Below are 21,228 nucleotides of genomic sequence, written 5' to 3'. Positions count from 1 at the left end.
ATAACAGAAATATACCAGTAATTACTTCAATGACAAATGAAATATTCAAATTAAAAGACAAAGATAATCAGGCTGGATTTTAAAATACCACATTATGTTTACAAATTACGCACCTTGACTATAAGGACACATAAACACTGAAGGCAAAAGGATAAAAAAAGTTACGCCCCGCAAAATCCAATCACAAGAAAGCTGGCGGAGGTGCTCTAACAGCAGGCAAGTTGCACTTCGAGGAAAAAGCTACCAAGATCATCAGAAATGAGGATAGACATTTCAAAGACCGGCATTTCAACAGGATCAGAGGGTAAATCCACCAGGAAATCACCTGGAGATAAGGAAAGTAGGGAGATAATCAAATTCTAAATTTTTTTTTAATTTTTTTTTCAACGTTTTTATTTATTTTGGGGAGAGAGACAGAGCATGAACGTGGGAGGGGCAGAGAGAGAGGGAGACACAGAATCGGAAACAGGCTCCAGGCTCTGAGCCATCAGCCCAGAGCCTCACGCGGGGCTCGAACTGAGAGATCGTGACCTGGCTGAAGTCGGACGCTTAACCAACTGCGCCACCCAGGCGCCCCTCAAATTCTAAATTTTTACTTGCCTGCTAACACAGCTTCGATATATAGGAAACAAAAATGCACAAAACTAGAAAGAGAAACAGACGAACCCACAAACACAGTGGACGACTTCCATGCATCTCTCTCAGAAACTGATTTAAAAAAAAAAAAAAAAAGGAGACGACACATCAGTAAGGAGACCAACATCTAAACATGATTTACATATCTGACCTCACAGACCAAATTAAACACTGCATATAATAACAGAATAAACATTCTTCTGGTGAGGCAACGGAAAACTTACCAGAATCCACCATGCAGGGCCATAAAGGGACTTTCAAGATGTTTCAAAGAAATGAAATAATTAAAAGTATGTGATCTGATCATAGCAGATTAGGCTCAAAAACAACCACGAAAAAAAGTGAGGAAATCCCCAAATGTTTGGAAATGAAGCAATGCACTTGTAAACAGAACGGAATAAAAACCCCTAAGTCAAAGAAGAAACTACAACAGAAATCAGCAAATGTTTTGGACCATACGGTAATGAAAATGTGACAAATTCTGTGCTTAACGTTTATGCCCTTAAATTCAGATTTTACAAAAGAACAAAATCTTAAAAGCAATCATCAATGTACCTAACTCAAAAAAAATTTTTTAAGAAGTAAATTAAACCCAAAGAAACTAGAAAGGGAATGCAAAAAGTTTTAATAAGACTAGAAAGTAATGAAATTTTAAAAAATTACATAGACAAAAATCAGTAAAAACAAAAGTAATTTTTGAAAAGACTAACAAAATTGAGAAATCCAGCAATCAGCAAGACGCTGAAGAAAATGGGAGAGAAGGCACATATTACCGATATGAATGAAAAAGAAAGTATCATTGCAGATTGCACAGAGGGTACAAAGATTATTCAATTCATTAAAAAACTTATATAAAATAGAAAAAGTCCTCAAAAAATACAGTTTACCAAAACTGACACAGAAGAACACAGAAATATAAATAATCCTATTTCTGTTAAAGAAATAGAAACTGTAATCAAAAACCTTCCCACTAAGAAATCTAAGTTCACACGGCTCCTCTATGGAATTTTTCTAAAACATTTAAGTTAAAGAAAAAAACAAAAAACACACAAACACACAAATCTTATCCCTGCTCTTGCAGAAAAACAAAAAAGGAGTTAACAGTTTCCAATTTATATCATGAGGCCAGCATAACTGCAAGATATACTCTGACAAAGATATCATAAGACAGTAAAATCACAGGTGATCTGTTTCATGAACACAGATTTAAAAAAACTTAAACAGAATATTAATAATTCACATACACCATGAAAAATATAGTCAAAGGATGCTGCGGTAGCCATTCTATTAGCAGCCAAGGGATTATGAAAAGGATAATATATCATGACAAGGTTGGATTTAGTCCAGGAATGCAAGATTGGTTAACTTTTGAAAATCAATCAATGTAATTTGCCACAACAGAAGGAAGAAAACTTGTATGTTCATTCCAAAAGATGCAAAAACGCATCTGACAAACTTCCACACGCATTCATGATAAAACTCAAACCAAAAAGGAATAGAAGAATACAAGAGGCCATCGATGAAAAACGCACAGCTAACATCATACTAAATGGTTAAAGGTGTTAAGTAACAGGACCAAAACAAGGATGCCTGTTATTACCACTTCCGTTCAACGTAGTATTAAAAGTTCTAGTCAGGGTAATTAGGCAAGAAATGTCCAACTCCAAAATGACCTCCATTCACAGATGACAAGATCTTTATGTAGAAAATTCCATGGGTTCCATTAAAATGCCGTCAGAGGTATGAACATATTCAGCAAAGTTGCAAGATACAAAGGCAACGGGCAGAAGTAAGCTGCATTTCTATACGCGAGCAATAAATAACCTGAAGAGAAGAAAATTAAGAGAACAGTTCCATTTACAATAGCATCAAAAAGAGTGAAATAGTTAAGAATAAATTTAACCTAGGGTGCAAACGACTTGCACGCTGAAAACTACCAAATATTGCTGAAAGAAGTTAAAGAAGACATAAATAAGTGGAAGACATTACACGTTTACAGACTGTAAGAACTGAACGTTATTGAGATGTAATACCACCCAAAGCATTCTACACATTTAATGCAGCCAAAATCCCACTGGGTGATTTTTTGCAGAAGTAGAAGAACTCATCCTAAGGCTTATATGGAATCTCAGAAGATCCCCGAATAACCAAAACAATCTTGAAAAAGAAGAACAAAGTTGGAGTACTTACACTTCCTGGTTTCAAAACTTGCTACAAAGCTACAGTAATCAAAACAGTGTGACACTGATGTAAGGACTGGATGACTGGAACAGAACCCAGAGCCCAGCAATAAGCCACTGCACCCACGGTTAATGTATTTGTGACAAGGGTATCAGACTCTTCACTGGGGAAAGGACAGTCTTTTTAACAAATGATGCAGGGAAAACTGGACATCCATATGCAAAAGAATCAAGTTGGACTCTTACCTTACACTATGTATAAAAATTAACTAAAAACCCACCAAAGACCTAAATATAAGAACTAAAACTATAAACTTCTTAGGGGAAAATCTTCACGACATTGGATTTGGCAATGATTTCTTGGCTGTGACACTGACATTGGGCAATGATTTCTTGGCAACAGCAAAAAAGATAAAGTGGACATCCTCCAAATTGAAAAACTTTTGTGCATCTAAAAAGAGAGTGCAAAAGGGGCACCTAGGTGGCTCAGTCAGTTGAGCCTCCGACTTCAGCTTGGGTCATGATCTCACGGTTCATGAATTCAAGCCCCACATGGGGCTCTGCACTGGCAGCACAGAGCCTGCTTGGGGTTCTCTTTCTCCCCCTCCCCTCTCTCTCTCTCTCCCCCTCTGTCTCTCAAAGATAAATAAATAAACTGAAAAAAATCAAATGTAGAATTACCATATGATCCGGTAATTTCACTCTTCGATATACTCAAAAGAGTTGATGGTGGAGACTCAAACAGATACGTGTGTACCAATGTTCACAGCAACATGATACACAGTAACCAGAGGTGGAAACAATCCAAATGCCCTTCAACAGAGGAATGGATGAACAAAGTGTGGTCTATGCCTACATATAAGGGGATAATATTTAGCCTTAAAAAGAAAATGAAATTCTGACAAGTGCTACAACATGAATGAACCCTGAGTGAAATAAGCCAGACACAAAAGGACAAATATTTTATGATTCTTTATACGAGATACCTAAAACAGGCAGATTCATAGAGGCAGGAAGTAGAATAGAGGTTACCAGGGGCTAGGGAAGAGGGAATGGAGAGTTATTATTTAAAAGGCACAGAGTTTACACAGTTACTGTTTGGGGTGATGAAAAGTTTGGAAATGGATAGTAGTGATGTTTGCACAACATTGTGAAGATACTCGATACCACTGAACTACCCACTGAAAATAATTAAAATGGTGAATTTTGTGTTAAGAATATTTTACCACAATTTCGGGGGGGGAGGGGAGGAATAGAAGAAAATTTCCCTAATGTGATAAATGAGATCTATAAAAAACCTACAGCGAACATCATACTTAATGGTGAAATATTGAAGACTTTCTCCTCAACACCAGAATCAAAATAAACATGCCCACTATCATCACTTCTATTCAATATTATGCTGATAATCCTAGCCATTGCAATAAGGCAAGAAAAAAATATATTGGAAAGGAAGATAAAAAAAATTGTTATTTATAAAACACATGATTCTAGATGTTAAAAAGTAAATTCTGTCAACATTTAGAATTAATAAGTAAATTTAACAAAGGTTGTTGGACACAGGGAAATATTTTAAAAATCAATTGTACTTCTATATGCCAGAAACAATTAGAAATGAAAAATATTTAAATAGCATTTATTATAGTATAAAAAACATAATACACATGGAAAGCAATCTAATAAAAAAAGTGTAAGACCTCTACACAGACAAATAAAATGCATTCTTAAAAGAAGTTTACTAGGACCGAGGTAAATGGAAGAGCTTATCTTATCCCTGGATCAGAAAACTTAAATGTTGTAAAGATGTCAAGTTTCCTCAAGTTGACCTACATATTTTTGAGGCAGTCTCAATCAGCAGGGATTTTATGGAATTTCAAAAGCCAATTCTAAATTTTTTTTAATGTTTACTTTTGAGAGACAGAGAGAGAGACAGAGAGACAGAGCACAAGCAGGGGAAAGGCAGAGAGAGGGAGAGAGAGACAGAATCCCAACAAGGCTCCAGGCTCTGAGCTGGCCTCTCAGCACAGAGCCCGACGTGGGGGCTCGAATCCACGAACTGTGAGATCATGACCTGAGTCGGACACTTAACCGACTGACCCACCCAGGCACCCCTCAAAGGCCAATTCTAAAATTTATATAGAAATTTAAAGAACCGAAAGTAAACAAAAGTGTGGAAGACGAACAAAGCTGGGGGGTTTATACTACTAGATATCAAGACTACATGTACAAAGCTATAGTAATTACACTATAAAGTTTATATTGGTACACAGGCAGTCAAATACGCCCAACAAAATTTGCATAAACATATAGGTATTCCAAAAGACACATAACCAACAATCATAACATCCTTTCCAGCCAAAAACCGGAAGCAAGCCAATTGTCCATCGACAGTAGAATGGGTAAACTGTGGAATATTCACACAATGGATACTACAGTAAATAGAATGCATGAGCGTAACTATACACGACAGGATAAATCTCACAAATAAGCCGAATAAGAGAAAACAGCACAAAGAGAACACACCGCATGATTAAATGTTATGAAGTTTAAAAGAGACAACGCGAACGTATGACGCTAGAAGTCAGACTAGCAGTTACCTTTGGGGACTGATGACAGGGAGATGGCTTCTGATATTTTTTTTTCTCGGTTTGGGCAGCAGTTTCATGGGAGTGGTCACTGTAATAATTCAAGCTGTATGATTTGGAGACTTTTCTGTATGTGTTATACTTCAATTAAAAAGTTGGCTAAAAAAGCCCCAGTTGGATAGGCACCATCAGTTCTCCTAAAGACTACAGTGCCCTGCCTGTCTTTTTGCTTGCCTACCGTGGGAGCACAGTGCCAGTGGGCACAGAGAAAAGCCACAGTCTCTGGACAAGGGAGCCTCTTCCTCCACGAAGCCTTCCAAGACTGCCAATCCCCTCCCCCACCCTCCTTTGAACCTACACAGCCTTTCTCATCGATATAATAGTTATTCCTGACATCCCCAGGCAGCCTGCAAGGCTGTGAGCCTCCAGAATGCAGGAGCTGAGATAATACATAATAATAGCATTTGTTGAGCATTTACTATACGGCAGACACTTTTTGTAAGCAATTTACATGCAGCAACTCATTTAGTCCTTCCAATAACCCTGTGAAGTCAGTACTGCAGTTATCCCAATTTTCCAGATGAGGAAACCAAAGAAAAGAATGATTTATTGAGTTGCCTAAGGCCTCACCGCTAATAATTAGAAGAGCTAGGATTCGAACCTGGGTAGTCTGGCTCAGAAACACTTTGTTTCAGCCATGAGCCCACCGATGAGGCCTTGTGCCGGGGGCCCCGGGGACACCGCCCAGGCCAGGCACAAATGAAGAGATGCTTGCCATCTTTCCAGGCTGGCAATGCGTCTATGTGTCTGTGGACAGGGATGAGGTGTGTAATGTCTTGAACCACCCCCCCACCCCCCGCCCCAACCCGGTTCTAAACTAAAACACAGCAGGCAGGCCCGGCCGCTGGGTCTGGGCTCCTAAACCTGGGGAAGCCAGGTGGGACCAATGCCTGGGTTGGGGGCAAGTTCCTTCCTTATCCTGTAGAGGAGGGCCTGGAACCTTCTCAGAGGTCAGACCCCCGCTGACAGCACTCAGGACAAAGAGGAGGTGCGGGATGGGGGCCCCTGTTCCCCTTGTAGGCATTGGCCAGGGGCCCTCTGCTTCCCACCCCCAGCCCACGGGTCTGGAAACAGCTCCTTTTAAGGCAAAGCCAGCCTCCTCTGGGAATGAATTCTAGCATCTCGGACTCTCCACCCCTCACCTGACAGGATGTGTCACAAGTTTCTTCTTGAATCTGCCTTTAAGCTGTCCTGCTGCAGTTTAAGCACATGCCCTTTGCTCTCCCTGGAAGGGGCCCTCGTCTCTGCCAGAGGCTCTCTTTGCTTCCCGGGGGGGTATGCGGGTACAGAAGCTCCTTGGTGCCAGGTCTGGGTGGCCGTAGCCGGGTTCCAGTGACAAACACTTAAAACGACAGACCCCACAGCATCCGAAGAGAAAGTCAGAGTTACCCACCTCCGGCTTACATCAAACAGTCCTGGCTTGTCGGAGGCCCAAGCCCGGGGAGAGAAAACAGTCCTATGTCCATGGCAACCAGAAGCAGCCCAGACAGGGGGCCACCCTGGCAAAGGTGACACGGCACATCCATGCCAGAGACCAGGGCAGGCCTGACACCCAGTTCGCCTAAAAGCCCTGGAAAATCCGGCCCAGGGGCAGGGCATAAGGGAAGGACCACCCTTACGTTCGGCCATTGCTGAGGAGGGACCAGGTGTGCCTGCTGCAGCGCACCTGTCTGTGAGAACACCTTCACACGCACAGCCAAGGCCATGTGGGTCAAAGTCAGACGGAGAGCGAGCTGTTAGCGCAAAGAACTTCTAAGCCGGAGAGATGAAAGGATAACAGAGAAGCTGTGTCTCTGCCTGGCCTTTCCCATTCCCCTCTGCCCTCGCCTGACAGCCAGACCCTCCTCGGGGCGACTCCCGAGGAAGCTGTGAAACATGCAGGTGCAACCAGGTCACCTAGTTAACAGCCTCCCTCCCGCTGTATTATTCATGGGCTCCCTTCTTCCGGCCTGAGCTCCAGTTTCCAACAGCCCTCGGGCTCGGCTTGGCAGGTCAAGCAGCCTGGCAGGCCTAGCCTGCGGCAATCCCCACTCTTTACCACCCCCCCCCCATGCCCTTCCCACCCCCTTGTTAGGATGCAGCCATCCCGGTGCTAACTCAGCCCCCAGGCGTCAACCTGCACTTCGGGGAAGGAGGAGAGCTTTGGGGTCAGTGAGGAAGAGCAAAGAAGGAACACCTTGGCTGAGTTAGGCTTGAGATGCTAACATTTCCAAAGGTAGCTGCAGGCCCCCTCCTCTCTGTCACACACACACACACACACACACACACACACACAGTGTATCAGCTGTCCCCAGTACGGTACTCTGAATAAGTGTGAGAGCCCACAGGAAGGAAGGGTCCTGTCTTGTCTCTTTCTGTATTTAGAAATTGTTTTTATTTATTATGCTTAATAAACATGTGCTGACTTGTACACTCTCCCCAAAAGATGGGCACCAAATTGAGAGAGTGGGCATAAGCCATTAAGCCATTCGAAGACACCGCTGTTGGGTTCAGAGATTTTCATGTTATTTAAATATCTATCTGCATATATCTTGTAAATCCCACATAGTTTAAGTCATCCATACATAGTGATAACTAACAAATATTGATTGATTGATTGATTGATTGATTGCAGTTTCTACATATCACAATACATTTCGCCAAGCACCTTCACACTTGGCCTGAAACACTGCGGGGTAGCTGGTCGCCAGCCAGGCCAATAGCTGAGGGGCAGTGTGGGGTGGGATTCAACCAGGAGTCACTGCATTCGACCCGCAGGCTTTACAGGTGGGAAGAGCTGGGGGTCCGGCTGGGGTCTCCGGGTCCAGGCAAGTGCAGAAACCACCGAAGACATGACCCTCTGGGATGGGGGCAACCCCATCAGGGCAGATGCCCTGAGCCAGGGAGATGCCCTGTTGTTCAACCCCATGGACATTTAAATCACTGCCCAGCCTCACTCTCTTTAAATGCCTGGGTGCTGTAGGCACCTCAATGACCCAAACCAGGGCCAGTCACAGGTAAGGTCCAGACGGCACTGAACACACACGACGGGCTAGACTCCAAGTCTAGCCCTGTTGCTGCCTCTGTGCAGGCCCGAGGTGGGTCACTTGTCCTTTCTGAGCTCAGTGTCCATCTGTGTAATCAGGGATTTGGCTCTGGCCTTCTCCAAGCCCAGTGCAGGATGAAGCACAGACTGAAGATTAAGGAGTCTGACCACCTTGCTCAGATTCTACTGCATCACCTGCTAGCTATGTGACTTTGGGTGAACTGCTTCACCTATCTGTGCCTCAGGTCTGCCACCTGTAAGGTACGAGTAACAGCAATCCCTATCTCACCGGGCTATTGTTGGGACTGAGGAAGTGCTAAGACCAGGGCCTGGCATACAGTTAACGCTTAGGAAGTGTTTTCTGTTATTATTACCAGTCCTGATGCTCTAGAAGTCTATGACAGAGGTCACAGTAAACTGGTCATCCATGGGCCACATGCAGCTTGCTGAAGGGTTTTCCCTATAAGATACATCCCACGAGGGCAGGGGCCACCGATTGGTCCCAGGGGCCTAGAACGGTGCCTGGCACACAGTAAGGGCTCAGTAAGTATTTGATAAATGAATGAATGGCTTCATGGTGTTTTTAAATACTTGAATTAGTTGCTAACATTGAGAATACCAAAATTTTGCATTTCTTAAAATCTGCACTTCTAGATAATTTTGGAATCAGTGCATGGCCACGCTTGGCCTGCCTTCCAGCTTGACAAACATGGGAGAGAATGCAAGCGTTGGCACCCCCTTTAGACGGGGTGGGCATATGCGGTTCGCCGCAGGGCCTACGCAGCAGCCAGTCTGTCCTTTAACGTCCGCCGTCTGGAAGCCATAGGCACCTGAATGTCCGCCCTGGCCCCGGTCAGTCATGGGTAAAGTCCAGACAGCAAGTAAGGTTTGCATTTCCCCAGCCCCAGAGCAATCTGCCCACGGGCTCTTCTTCAAGGGTCCCAGGATCCCCTCCGGCTCCGCTCCCACCTCCCGGTCCAGGAAAGGAGACAAGCTTCCAGGTCTCTGGATCACCCCCGTCCCTGGGCACCTGAGCCCCGCCGCCCCCTCCCCACTGCAGACAGGCCAGCCGTTCTCCCCAGAGGACGTGACCCCAAATGCTCCACAATGCAAGCGACTTCCCAGCTTTCCAGGCTGCCATCCTCGCTGGGTTGAAAACTCCCCAGCATAAAATAGCAAGGGGCAGATGAACTTAATCCTTACCTTTCTCATGGAAGTGTGCAGAGAAGATGGGGAAACACACACACACACACACACACACACACACACAACCAGAGATAAAGTGCTTTTCTAAAGTATTAGTCTCCATGCCAGGCCCACTCCACTCGGATCTCCTATGGACAGGGACATGGTGTCATATGCTCAGTAAGCCTGGTGTCCTGCGTGCTGTGGGGGATGGTGGGGGCTGCAGTGGACACCTGGGCCCCTCCTTCCTACCACCCCCTCCCCAGCCCTGCCAGGGCTCAGGTCCACGCGGATGGCCCACGTCTTCCCATCCACCAAGAGGCCTCCGGAGCCCAACCACCCTATTTTCTGCCTTTAGCGTGTCTGTTGTCACCTGTCTTCTCCGTAGCACCCGGGGCCATCTGTAAAAGGCTTGGGTGTGTCTTTATTACCGGACTTCCTCCCCCGGTTCAGCACAGTAGCCACCAGCCACAGGGAGCCACTGAACATTTGGAATGTACCCAGTCGAAATTGAGATGTGCTCTAAATGCAACACACACACCAGATTCCAAAGGCTTGGTACAAAAAAAAAAAAAAAAAAAGTAAAATATACAACAAATAATAACTTGTTATATTGATAATATGTTGAAATGATAATATTAAAAAAAATTTTTTTTAATGTTTATTTATTTTTGAGACAGAGAGAGACAGAGCATGAACGGGGGAGGGTCAGAGAGAGGGAGACACAGAATCCGAAACAGGCTCCAGGTTCTGAGCTGTCAGCACAGAGCCCGACGCGGGGCTCGAACCCACGGACCACGTGAGATCATGACCTGAGCCGAAGTCGGCCGCTTAACCGACGACTGAGCCACCCAGGCGCCCCATGAAATGATAATATTTTAGATGTCCTGGGTTAAACAAAATAGATTATCAAAAGTAATTTCACCTATTTCTTGTAACTCTTTAAGTGGCTACTAGAAAATTTAAAACCACACCTGTGGTTTGCATTTGTGGCTCGCATTATATTTCTTTTTTTTTTTTTTTTTAATTTGAGAGAGGGAGAGAGAGAGAGAGAGAGCAGGGGAGAGGAGCAGAGGGACGGGAAGAATCTTAACTAGGCCCCACTCTCAGCACAGAGTCCAAGGTAGGGTTCAATCCCACGACCCTGGGATCATGACCTAAGCCAAAATCAAGAGCCGGATGCTCAATCAACTGAACCAGCCAGGGGCCCCTTGCATTATATTTCTATGGGCCAGCCGTGCTGCAGATTCTCGGCACGAATCCCTGATAGATAGAGGACAGAGCTAGCCTAGAACACTGTGATGCTTAGTACCCGCTGACTGAATGGCTGAACGAGAGGCCTCCCCACCAGTGCACATGAGACCCTAAAATATAAAGGAGGATGAGTTTGGAAGGACTTTCTGCCCCACTGCCCAGGACGTGCTGGTTTCCCAGTGGCATTCCACCCGAAGATCGCCCTCTAACAGGAAGCCACGGGCCTCCATAGAAGGGTCAGTAAGGCTTCGAGTTCCATCACCGCCGGTTCCCTAATTGGAAGCCAGGAAAAGCCAGTATCCCTTGCAGACAGGACCAGTGACACAAATGGTTACCCAGACATGGTCCCAGCCACCCTGGGGTTTCTTTTTCCCCCTCTCTCTGTTTCCTCCCCCTCTCTCGCTCTCTCCTCTCCTTCCCTCCCTCCTTCACTTTCACTGGCTCCCAAATTACAGCCTTCTGTCAGAAACAGAGACAATCAAGGTGGCACGCAGGGCCCTTGTCACAAATGGCATCTCAGGTCCTCTCCAAATGGAGCATGGCCTTTAAAGAGAAAAGCAGTGCCACTACCAGCCTGCCTGGGGGAAGACGCATTTCCAAGAAGGCACGGGCCACAAGAGGCTCCCTCCCTCGTAGGCTGATCAGCCTGCGGGAGGTTCTGGGTGCCTGTGACCGCACAGCCAGGTGCGGGGCTGCTGGGGTCCAAGAGACGAAGGCCTGCCTGGCCTGCTCCACACCTCATGTTGGGGCAAGAGAAGCAGGGCTCAGCCCCTGACCAGCCACCGCCCAGATACCTCACCCAGGGAGAGGGCCTAGAACAAGCCCATTCCCCAGCTCGGGGCCTCAGTTTCCCCACCTGTAACAGGGGGAGTCTAGCTATTTCTAAGGACCCTGCCAGCCCTTGGAATGGAGGTCACAACCTCAAACGGCTAAAGGGCAAATGAGTAGAGAGGGATCAAATGTGAGATGGCAGGGAGGGTGGGGCTTCGTGGAGAGTGAAGGCTGGGAGCTCACCGAAATCTAAAGGGAGGCTCTCAGGCAAAACTCGGATGTGAGACAGAAGTCAGAGCGAAGTCGGAAGTGGCTACGTCTGGAGTGGGTGACACTGCCTGGGAGGGGGCATGCGGGAGCCGGCCGAGGCACTGGGAACGCGTCCCGTCCGCGTGGCGGCGACACAGGCAGGCACACGCGCACAGGTTCGCCACTTCTATTTCCGCTCTGCTTCAAAGAATTTTTAAACTAAAAACGTAAGTAAATAAAAGGCTGCAATTCGGCAGCGACCGACAACTGCCAACTGGGAACACAGACCCTCCAGCGCCAGCTCCAGTCACAGATGCCAGAAACCTAGACTTTCATGCAAAACTGCTGTCGTTTTAATGTTGTTAGTAGCTAATTTAAAATGAAAACTCACAGCCACGCACGTGCACACACATACACACACACACACACACACACACACACGCCTTCAGGCAGAATTCAATTTATGAGCTTACAGACTGTCAACCTCTCGAAATTGCTAGACTACAACGTGCCTCACACATGACTAAATCAAAAGGGGTAGGAACGAAAGCTACTACATTTTGCATGTGTCCTGTGAGCCAGGCACCGCACAAAAGGCTCGCTCTATCATTTTCCCCTTATTCACGCTGACAGCAAGCCTACAAGGCAATTGAGAATGATTCCCATGTAACAGATGAGAAAACTAAGGCCTGGGCAAGGCGGCATGCCGGACCAAGGCTTCGGAGCCCAAGGGCAGACACACTGGTGTTCAATCCCAGTGTTCTCCGCCTGCTTCCAAGCTGCCTTCCAAAAATTACGAAGGGAACAGGTTTGCAATCCCCCTTCGTGACACAGCTTGAGGCCCCTGAGGCCGAGGACGACGTCCGCTCTTCCCATGCCCCTTGGCAAAACACTGAGCCCCGCGGAATTTCACTGCCGATGCGAGAGAGTACCTGAAGAGCATGAAGGCCGAGACCCAAATATACAGACCGGCAAGGAGCAGCAGAGGCCTGCCCCCTTCCCCATGACAGATCCAGATTAAATTTCACAGTGGAAGCCGAGAAAGCTGTCTCTGTGTGGCTCCTTTTTAAATATGCCAAGTTTCTCACTGACACCCTTCTGGTCAATAAAGTTGGTGAGGATACACATTTTCTGCCCAAGGGGATTCGATAGAGCTATTTTCATATTGAGCCAAAACAGATATGGCCCATCAATGCTCCAGTTTTTCTCAGTTGACTCTTCTGCACAAATGATTAGTCACCACCGATGTAGATATGCAGATCAAGGTACGGAAATTTCCAGCACTCCAGAAGCACACCTCGTGCCCTCGTCTTTACATCCCGGGGCAACCATGATTCCGTCTTCTGTCGCAGAGGTGGGTTTTGCCTTCCGCGGCCCCTTTCGTACGGGGCCCGGGCCCTTCTGTTCTCACGGTGCCCGCCACTCCCTGTCATCTCACATGTGGCACCGTGTATCTGTGTGCCCCCCCGGCCCTCGCAGGCATGTGAGTTTGAGACCTCCGCTCCAAGGGCATATGCCCGCAGCCCAGAACACAGCAGGACGGGCAAAGCTGCCCGGTGTTGACAGTAACCAACGTGAACAGTGAAAACTGGCTATGGCCACACCAAATGCCCTGCGTGTTAAGGGCCAGTTAACACCGGGGCTAGAAGTAGGGGATTGATCGCCTGGCAACAATAGGCCATTCTGTCAACAAGCATAAGTCTACCTGCGTGGCAGGCCCTGAGGATACAAGGAGGAGTAAGATACAGCCCGTGCTGGGGGGGGGGGGGCGGGGCTCACTGCCCAGGGGAGGGGTCAGACCCCTGCAGAGTAGTAAAATGCGCCAGGGAAGGAGGTGAGGGAGGGAGCACGGGCTGGAGAGGAGTCCGTGAAGGTTTCCCAGGGTTGGCGATCCCCAAACAGCGTCAGTAATATGCATGTAAGCACCCGAGGCTGGAGCACAGAAAAACCCCCTCTGATCCCCACTCCTTTCTTCCTGGAGGCTAACCACCCCCCTGCGTAAGAGCCTACCTCGTGAATGACCTTGCTCACCTATTACCCGCACAAAGAAGACGGCCCCAGCGCCAAGAAAAACTCTAATCGGGGCTCAAAATAAAAAATGAACTAAAAAAAAAAAAAAAAAAAAAAAACCAAACCACTGTAACTGCTCGGAATCAACGAGTTCAAAGGCAATTAAGGCAATTTTTAAAAACAGCTTTACATTCTAAAACACTACAATTTTAAAAACCTGAGGGTTCGTAAAAAAAAAAAAAAAAAAAAAGTCTTTTCTTCATCTAGTTGGGTTTGAACTCCTATTGACGAAGGAATGGCTCACGTCAGCGTCACCGCGGTCAGGCCCACACCCGGGCTGACCTGTGTCCTCCCACGCGGCTTTCTGGTCACTCTGCACCCCGGAAGGCTTGCCATCTTCCTGGCAAGGAAGCCAGCTTAGGGGAAGGGCAGTCCTCTTTTGACAGGGCTGGGGCATATGCCATGACCTTTCCCCTGTGACACCACTGGCCTCACCTGGCCGCTGAGCCAAATCTGCCAAATCTTCTATGCTCAGGCCAGCCTTGATGGCTTCCGGATCGCCATTATTCCTTCAGAAGACCAGGGGCTAACTTGCCACCATCCTGGCTGGCATCATCCTTGTGTCTTGGGGCTCAGGGGTTCCCCCGGCCCCAGGGCGGCAAAAGTGGAATGTCCAGCCTGGGCTGGGGGGGTGAGAGTGGAGCCTGGTCAGTACCCTGCCCTCCGTGGGCTATCCCAGATTAGCACGTATGCAGCTCCCTCTGCGTAAGTCCTGTGGCCGCTGAGAGGTGTGATCAGTGAGGCCCTCCAGCGTGTGGGAGGGACAGATGAAGTGGAGGACAGTTACTCAATTCCTTCCCTTTGAGGGACAGCCTCTATCCAGCCCCAGGCCTCCTAGGAGCAGAGCAGTATATCGGATTCCAGAAACCCTGCCCCGTGCCCACTCTCTACCAGCCCAAAGGCAGCACACACACTAACGTTTTGCCTGCATGGAAAGCTGGGCCGCTGCGTGACTCTGTTTACAGGTCCCCAAAACACAGACACTTTCTGGCATTAGCAGGGGATGGCCCCGAGGCGCCAGTGGAAAACTGTTACCTGACCCTAGCATGATCCAGGAAAGGAAGTTCCAGTCTCGTTCTCAAACCCACGTTCTGATCCACTGCCCTATGTGGGACACTCCTTCTGCACCAAAAGGTTGTGAAACGCTCATGTCCCTAGAAGATACCGTGGACCAGGGCTTCTCAAACTTTATTGAGCAAATCACTCAGGGATCTTATCAAATACACATCCTGATTCAAGAGTTCTGGGATGGGAAAGAAGCGTCTGCCTTTCTACCAAGCCCCCAGGGGATACTGATGCTGTGTGTCCACAAGCCACCCTCGGGACCGCAAGGCTCCGCCATGCCTTCACCTCCCAGAAGTATGCGCATGTAAAGTAAGGACTTCAGAAAGACGCCCTTTAAAATATTAAGCTCAAAGAAATGAACCCTAAATGGTGAGACTGCAGGTAAGGTGGCTTGTTGGAAGAGGAAGCTATCTGGGAGGCAAACATGACCATCTGCCAATAGAACCCTCACACCAAGCCCCTCAGCAGGCAGATGTGAGGACCCCAGCTGTTTGAGGATCAGGAAGGCCAAGACAGACATGTGTATGGGGACCCAGCCCAAGTAAGGGCCAGGATGCCAGCCCCAAGCCTCCCACTCGCTCACTGTCTTCCACCACCTAGCTCATACCCATTACTTCCTTGCGTTATCTCTCCAGCCCATGGGGTACCCCCGCCCCCTGTCATCCAGGTCCTCCGCTTTCTGACCCTCTCCCGCCAGAGGGGAACCCTCCCCAAGCATTCCTATTGGCGGCTGAGCCCCCTCCCCTCCTGGCCCTTCCTCCCGCAGAATGACCTCTAGTCCCCCACCCCGTGGGTGCTGCCCGCAGTGCGCCTACCCCTGCACCGTGACCCAAATGTTAACTCCAGCCAGCTCTCCCCACCATGGGCTGACTCATCAGCACCTCGCACCTGGCTCCAACCGTGGCTCTTGGAGCCCACCCCCACCCAGGCGAGGGACTGACTCCACCCAATACGCCCGCGGGGACGCACACACAATCCTCACGTGCCTCTCCAGCTTATTTCAAAATTCAAATTGGGGTGGGGGCCCTTGCTAATTGCCTGAACCGTAAGGGTCAAAGCCTCTGGTCTAAGAGGGCAAAGTACAGACAAGAGGCAGGAGGGAAGAGGCGTGTTACTACTCAGGAAAGGCTAATTTTCCCCCCAGTGGCCACTGACAACACCAGGGCTGGGGGGTTGGGGTCGCAGTGGGGCGGTGGCCGGCGGCGATGGCACCGGATCTCCGCTCGGAGCACAGAGGCAGCGACTCTAGGTGCCGGCTCACGGAGAGCAAGGTACTGAGAGCTCGCCGGCTGATGCCGCCACCACCTTGGAACGCGCGGGCTGTCCACGCGTCCCGGGCTGACCTGCAGGGGAGATAAGGGGCAGCAATCCCGAGCGCAGGCCTCCAGGGACAGCCAGCACCGTCGGTGGCGGACCTGCCCGCGGACTGACTGGGGAAGCGAAGTGCAAGGCGCACTAGGCTCCCTGCTCCGCGAGGGGTGCATTTCCCCAAAGCCGGATCGGTTTGGGAAGGTTGCGGGGGTCCTCTGGGGTCTCCCGCGGTTACTGAGAGGTGATGAGGGTGGGGCAGAGCTACGTGACTGGAGGTCCCTCCAGCGCCACTGCCCATCCCGCGGTGGCGGTGCGCCCCACCCCATTCCACTGTCCAAATGGGGACCCAGAGCGCGAAGGGGACGGGAGTGGGATCCCGACGCTCTCTTTACCGCCGAAATTCTCCCCACCCCAGACCCAGACCCAGACCCAGACCCGACCCTCTCCAGGGCGCAGAGATCAAAGCGACCTCATGTCCAGGAACCGGGTGAGGAGTGCAGTGCCTGTCCCCCCTAGGCCAACCCGGTGGGAATTCGAGTTCCCGGGAATCAAAGTTGCCGCGCGTCCGGCCGCGGGCTGGGAACGGGCGCAGCACCCCGGCCAGGGGCGGGGGACGGAAGGAGGCCCCGGGCGCTCGCCGCGGGCGAGGGCCGCGCCCGGAACAAGTGGTTCCGCGGCGGCGGTCGCGACCCCACGGCTGCAACTTTCCCGCCGCGTGGCGGGCGAACGGCGCGGAGAAAGCGAGGGAAGCGGGGAGGGAAGGGGCGGTGCGCGGCTCTCGGTACCGTGTGCGGAGAAGCGCCGCGTCGCGCCTCGGGCTCTGCTCTCCGCCGGGTCGGCCCCCACGGGCCGCCTGCTCCGCTGCTGGCCACCGCCGCGTCTCGCCGCCGGCACGAAGGCTCACCCTCGGCACGCCGGCCGCTCCAGCGTCCCCTTGGGCCCGCCGCTGGCCGCCTGCAACTTCAGGCGCGCCGCGGGCTCGGACGAGGCGCACCCCAAACGTCCCGAGGCTTTGCACCCCCGCGCTCCATGCCCGGGGCCGGGCCGCCCCGCCCCGCCCGGCTCAGCGCCCGGCCGCCGTCGGACGCGTCTTGTCGCCGAGCATCGCGCCGCGCAGCCCGCGCCCCTCTCTCCCGAGCCGCCGCCGCCGCTCAAGTCCGCGATCAACTTTCCCTCGCTTCCTCCGCCCTGCTCGGCCCCCGCCACCCAGACCCCGCCTCCTGACGCTCCCTCCCGCGCTCCCTCCTCCCGGGCCCCCGCCGGCCGGGCCGCGCCTCGCCGCCCACCCCCTCCACGCTGCGCGCCGGGATCGCGGTGGCCCCTGCCGGGTCCCGCTGCGACCCCCGGGAGCCGCGCGGAGCCCGGCAAGGCGCTCAGGGCATGAATATTTCAGTGCTGGCGAAGCTGCCCTCTGCCGATGTCATGGCACCGGCTGCTGTGGCAACTCGACGAATCCCCCCCCAAGGGGCAGGGAGGACGCCCGCGGAAGCGGCCCCAGGTGCGTGCGGGAGCCTTGCCCCGCAGGGCCGTCCGCCCTCCCAGAGAGGGGCGCGCAGAGGAGTGGGGGCCCGGCGGGCCTCCCGCCGGCTCCGCGCCTCCGGCCGAACCGGGAAACGCTCCCGGGAAGCCGGAGCCAGCGAGCCGGCCCACGGCCTGGGTGAGCCGGCGCCATCTGTTGGCTTTAAGCGCCCCCTCTCTGCTCCCAGAATCGCTGAGCGCCGAGCGGGGCTCGGTCCCTCTAGTCCTCGAGGCCGCTTGGCTCAACCAGCTGCCTTTGCCCACACCACTCATGGCGCTCCCACCTGCGCCGTCTCTCTCACTCGAGCTCAGAATGCCCCCCCCCCGGTGCTTACAAATGAAGGACCCCGGATGGGAAGAGGGCCTTGAGGCCACCAGAACACCCTCACTTGTGCAGTAGACCATCCTGCAGGAAGGGTCCCCCGGCCTTTTCTTGCCCGCCTATAGGGATGGAGACTTCATGACTTTTCCGGACAGCTGGATTGGGGAGGAGTCGTATTTGATTCACGAATTGTAGCTGAGGAGGGTCATTCCTTGACCTTGATCTTCACTTCGCCAGGCTAAACATTCTGAATTCTTTTACATGTTTACCACGTGACAGGGTTTCTGGACCTGTCAGTGTTGCAGTGGGCATATTGACAATAGCTGCCTGGAGCGAGGCTCTGGGCTGAGACTCCGCTCCTGTCCTCAACACAGCCTTTCTGGTAGGTCCTGTCATTAGCCTGGTTTTACAGTAAGAAAACGGGCTTAGGGAGGTGGGTGACTGACCCACGTGGTCGAGTCAGGTGTTGAACCGAGAATCTGACCCCAGACCTTCCGTTCTTCACCATTCACTCGCTCATTCACAGTTGCTACTCTGCGCTGGTTGACTGAAATAGGTTCCGGGACTATGATGGGGAAACAAAGCAGTTGGTCCTTGTGCCTGGTGGAGGAGGTCCTCTCATGGGGGAACCCGACTTCAACCCATGAAACGCATAACCGGCTAGAATGACAGCCAGAATCAGTGCTAGAAAGATGAGTGCTTTCATGGCACCTGGTCTAGGGGATCAGGGAGGACTTCTTGGAGGAGGTAATGCTGAGCTGAGATCTGAAGGATGAGCAACGGAGAGAGAGAGAAAGCGTTAGGCAGGAGAAACCTCCCGCACAATGGCCCTGTGGGCGGAAGGAGCTGGCACATAGAAAGGAGTGAAGGAAGGAAGGAAGGAAGGCCAGAGAGGGTGCGGAGATGGCCAGGAGGACCGTGAGTATGGAGCCAGAATGGGAGCAGCAGCCAGACTGTTCAGGATTTGATCTTTATCCGAAGAGTGGAGGCCTTGAGGCAGGTGGTGGGATGGAAGTTGCGGGATGGGAGCGTCATGATCCGATTTATGATTGGAAAAATGGGGAATTCATTGGGAGGCAACGGATGATAAGGGACCAATTCAATTTAAAAATATTTACCGGGGCTCCCGGGTGGCTCAGTCGGTTAAGTGTCTGACTTCAGCTCAGGTCATGATCTGACGGTGGGTTGGAGCCCCGCACGGACAGTGCGGAGCCTGCTTGGGATTCTCTGTCTCTCTCCCTCTCTCTCTGCCCCTCCCCCCCTTATGCTTTCTCACTGTCTCCAAATAAATAAATGACCTTTAAAAAAAAAATGTACCTATCATCTACCGTGTGCCAGGAACTTTTCTAGATCGGAGGTAAGCAAACTTCCACCTTCAGGTCAAAAATGCTACCCATTTTTGTAACTAAAGCTTCCGTGAAACACAAACATGCTAATTATGGCTCCCTTTACACTACAGCCGCAGAATTAAAGGGTTGCAGCCGAGCCCATGCCGCCCTTGAAGCCTAAGATATCCACTCTTTGGCCCTTTACAGAGAAAGGTGGCTGACCCCCGTGAATCTAGACACTTAGAGTACGTGAGTGAACAAAACACGCGTGCTTGCACACAAATCCCTGCCCTCCCAGAGCTCGCATTCCTGTTGCCTGTGGCGGCCGTCCAGGTGAAAGAGGCTGGGACCTGGTGATAGTGACAGAAGTGGAGAGAGAGGTGGCATTCAGGAGGCAAAAAGGCCCCAGGACTGGGAGAGGTAGCCATCGGGGGATGATATAGATCAGGTGTCAGGAGACCCCGGGCTTCTAGCTTGTGGAGGCAGATGCACAGGGTTGTCCCCGAGCTGGAGACTGCGGGAGGAGGGCCACCACGGGGGGACAAATACCTGCTGAGAAGCGTGTGCTATGACTGAGCCCAGACGTCAAGCAGCCCATTGGACACGCGCGTGGGGAAAGGGCAGAGCTGGAGGTACGGTAGGTCACAGGTAGTCACATTTTAGACAAGGTGACAGAGCCAGAAGCGGGGCGTTCTGTGTTCTGAATGCGAGACTCCTCGTTAGCTCGATGGACACCGGGCCCCTCTTCACCTCATGTTTCTCATGCATAAAATAAAAGTGCTAGGAGAGGTGTTCTTCAGAATTTCTTCAACCCTAAAACCTTCTTTGTTTCTGGTTTGCCCCCATCTGTCTTAAACTGACTCCCCAAGCCATCTTCAGGTATTTTCCGTGTGACCGAAACAGCACTCAGCTCAGGGAGACCATCACCTCCTCTGCCGCGGGCACCATACTTCTTCTCGTAGGACCTTTCTGCTAGGAAACTGGGGTGTCCACCAGGGCGCGTCCAGCCCACAGAGCCACTCTGAGTGTGTAACGCAATTCCAAGCGAATTTGGCCGCACGGCGACGAAAGAGCTGAGAATTCAAACGGGGAATTAATGGCAAGGTAACCCAGAGGTGGGTGACGGCAAGAACTTGCCGTACTCGCCCCGGGCTGGAGGGACAAAAGGAGGAAGCAGTGTTACCAGGCTCAGGATCATGCAGTGCAAGATGGAACCGCGGGCCTGTCTGGTGGGGACTGAGGATGTTTCCACGGCCAAGCGCTGCTTGCAGCCCGGTGTGAAGGAAGCATACCTTCGCGTCTCCCTTCCCCCAGCCCTCTGGCCTCCCACTCGGGCCTCCCTTTGGTCGACCCCAGCCAGAAGCCAGCAGACCGGGGAGCTTGAGAAGTCCAGCCTGTAGCAGCAGCTCCGCTGGGATCCAGAGCATAGCAGAGGAGAGAGGGGCACGGTCGTGAGCGGAACCGGCCAGCACCACGCACTGGGGACACAGATGCGAATAAAATCCAGCCCCCGGTCTTTGAGGCACTCCCGGTGTAACACAGAGAGAGAGGCAGACCTAGAAATCAATTAAAATCTAGCAAGGGAGGGGGGCAAAGCAGAGAGGGAGCCCCAAGGAGAGTGAAGTGACAGGTTTCCAAGAAAGTTTGGTCCAGAAAGGCTGCCGGGACC

At 51.0% G+C, this 21,228-nt stretch overlaps 2 protein-coding genes across 2 annotated transcripts in view; one reads left to right on the top strand and one right to left on the bottom strand.

Moving 5' to 3' along the window:
• CDH23 (cadherin related 23) overlaps positions 1–17,210 on the bottom strand; it is a 415,376-nt gene extending 398,166 nt beyond the window's left edge. The window contains exon 1 of the mRNA XM_047825054.1: positions 17,177–17,210. The gene's annotated coding sequence lies outside the window, so the exon portion shown is untranslated. The remainder of the gene's footprint in view (positions 1–17,176) is intronic.
• On the top strand, positions 16,286–17,775 carry LOC125147591 (basic proline-rich protein-like). Its single transcript, XM_047824674.1, has 2 exons — positions 16,286–16,351; positions 16,807–17,775. The coding sequence occupies exons 1-2, from the start codon at positions 16,286–16,288 to the stop codon at positions 17,773–17,775; spliced, it is 1,035 nt and encodes a 344-aa protein (XP_047680630.1).
• The last annotated feature ends 3,453 nt before the right edge of the window (positions 17,776–21,228 follow it).

The sequence above is a fragment of the Prionailurus viverrinus genome, chromosome D2, assembly GCF_022837055.1.
Source record: "Prionailurus viverrinus isolate Anna chromosome D2, UM_Priviv_1.0, whole genome shotgun sequence".
In the NCBI taxonomy this organism is placed as follows: domain Eukaryota; kingdom Metazoa; phylum Chordata; class Mammalia; order Carnivora; family Felidae; genus Prionailurus; species Prionailurus viverrinus.
The sequence above is the reverse complement of the archived record's forward strand: the minus strand, read 5'-3'. Positions and strand labels throughout refer to the sequence as shown.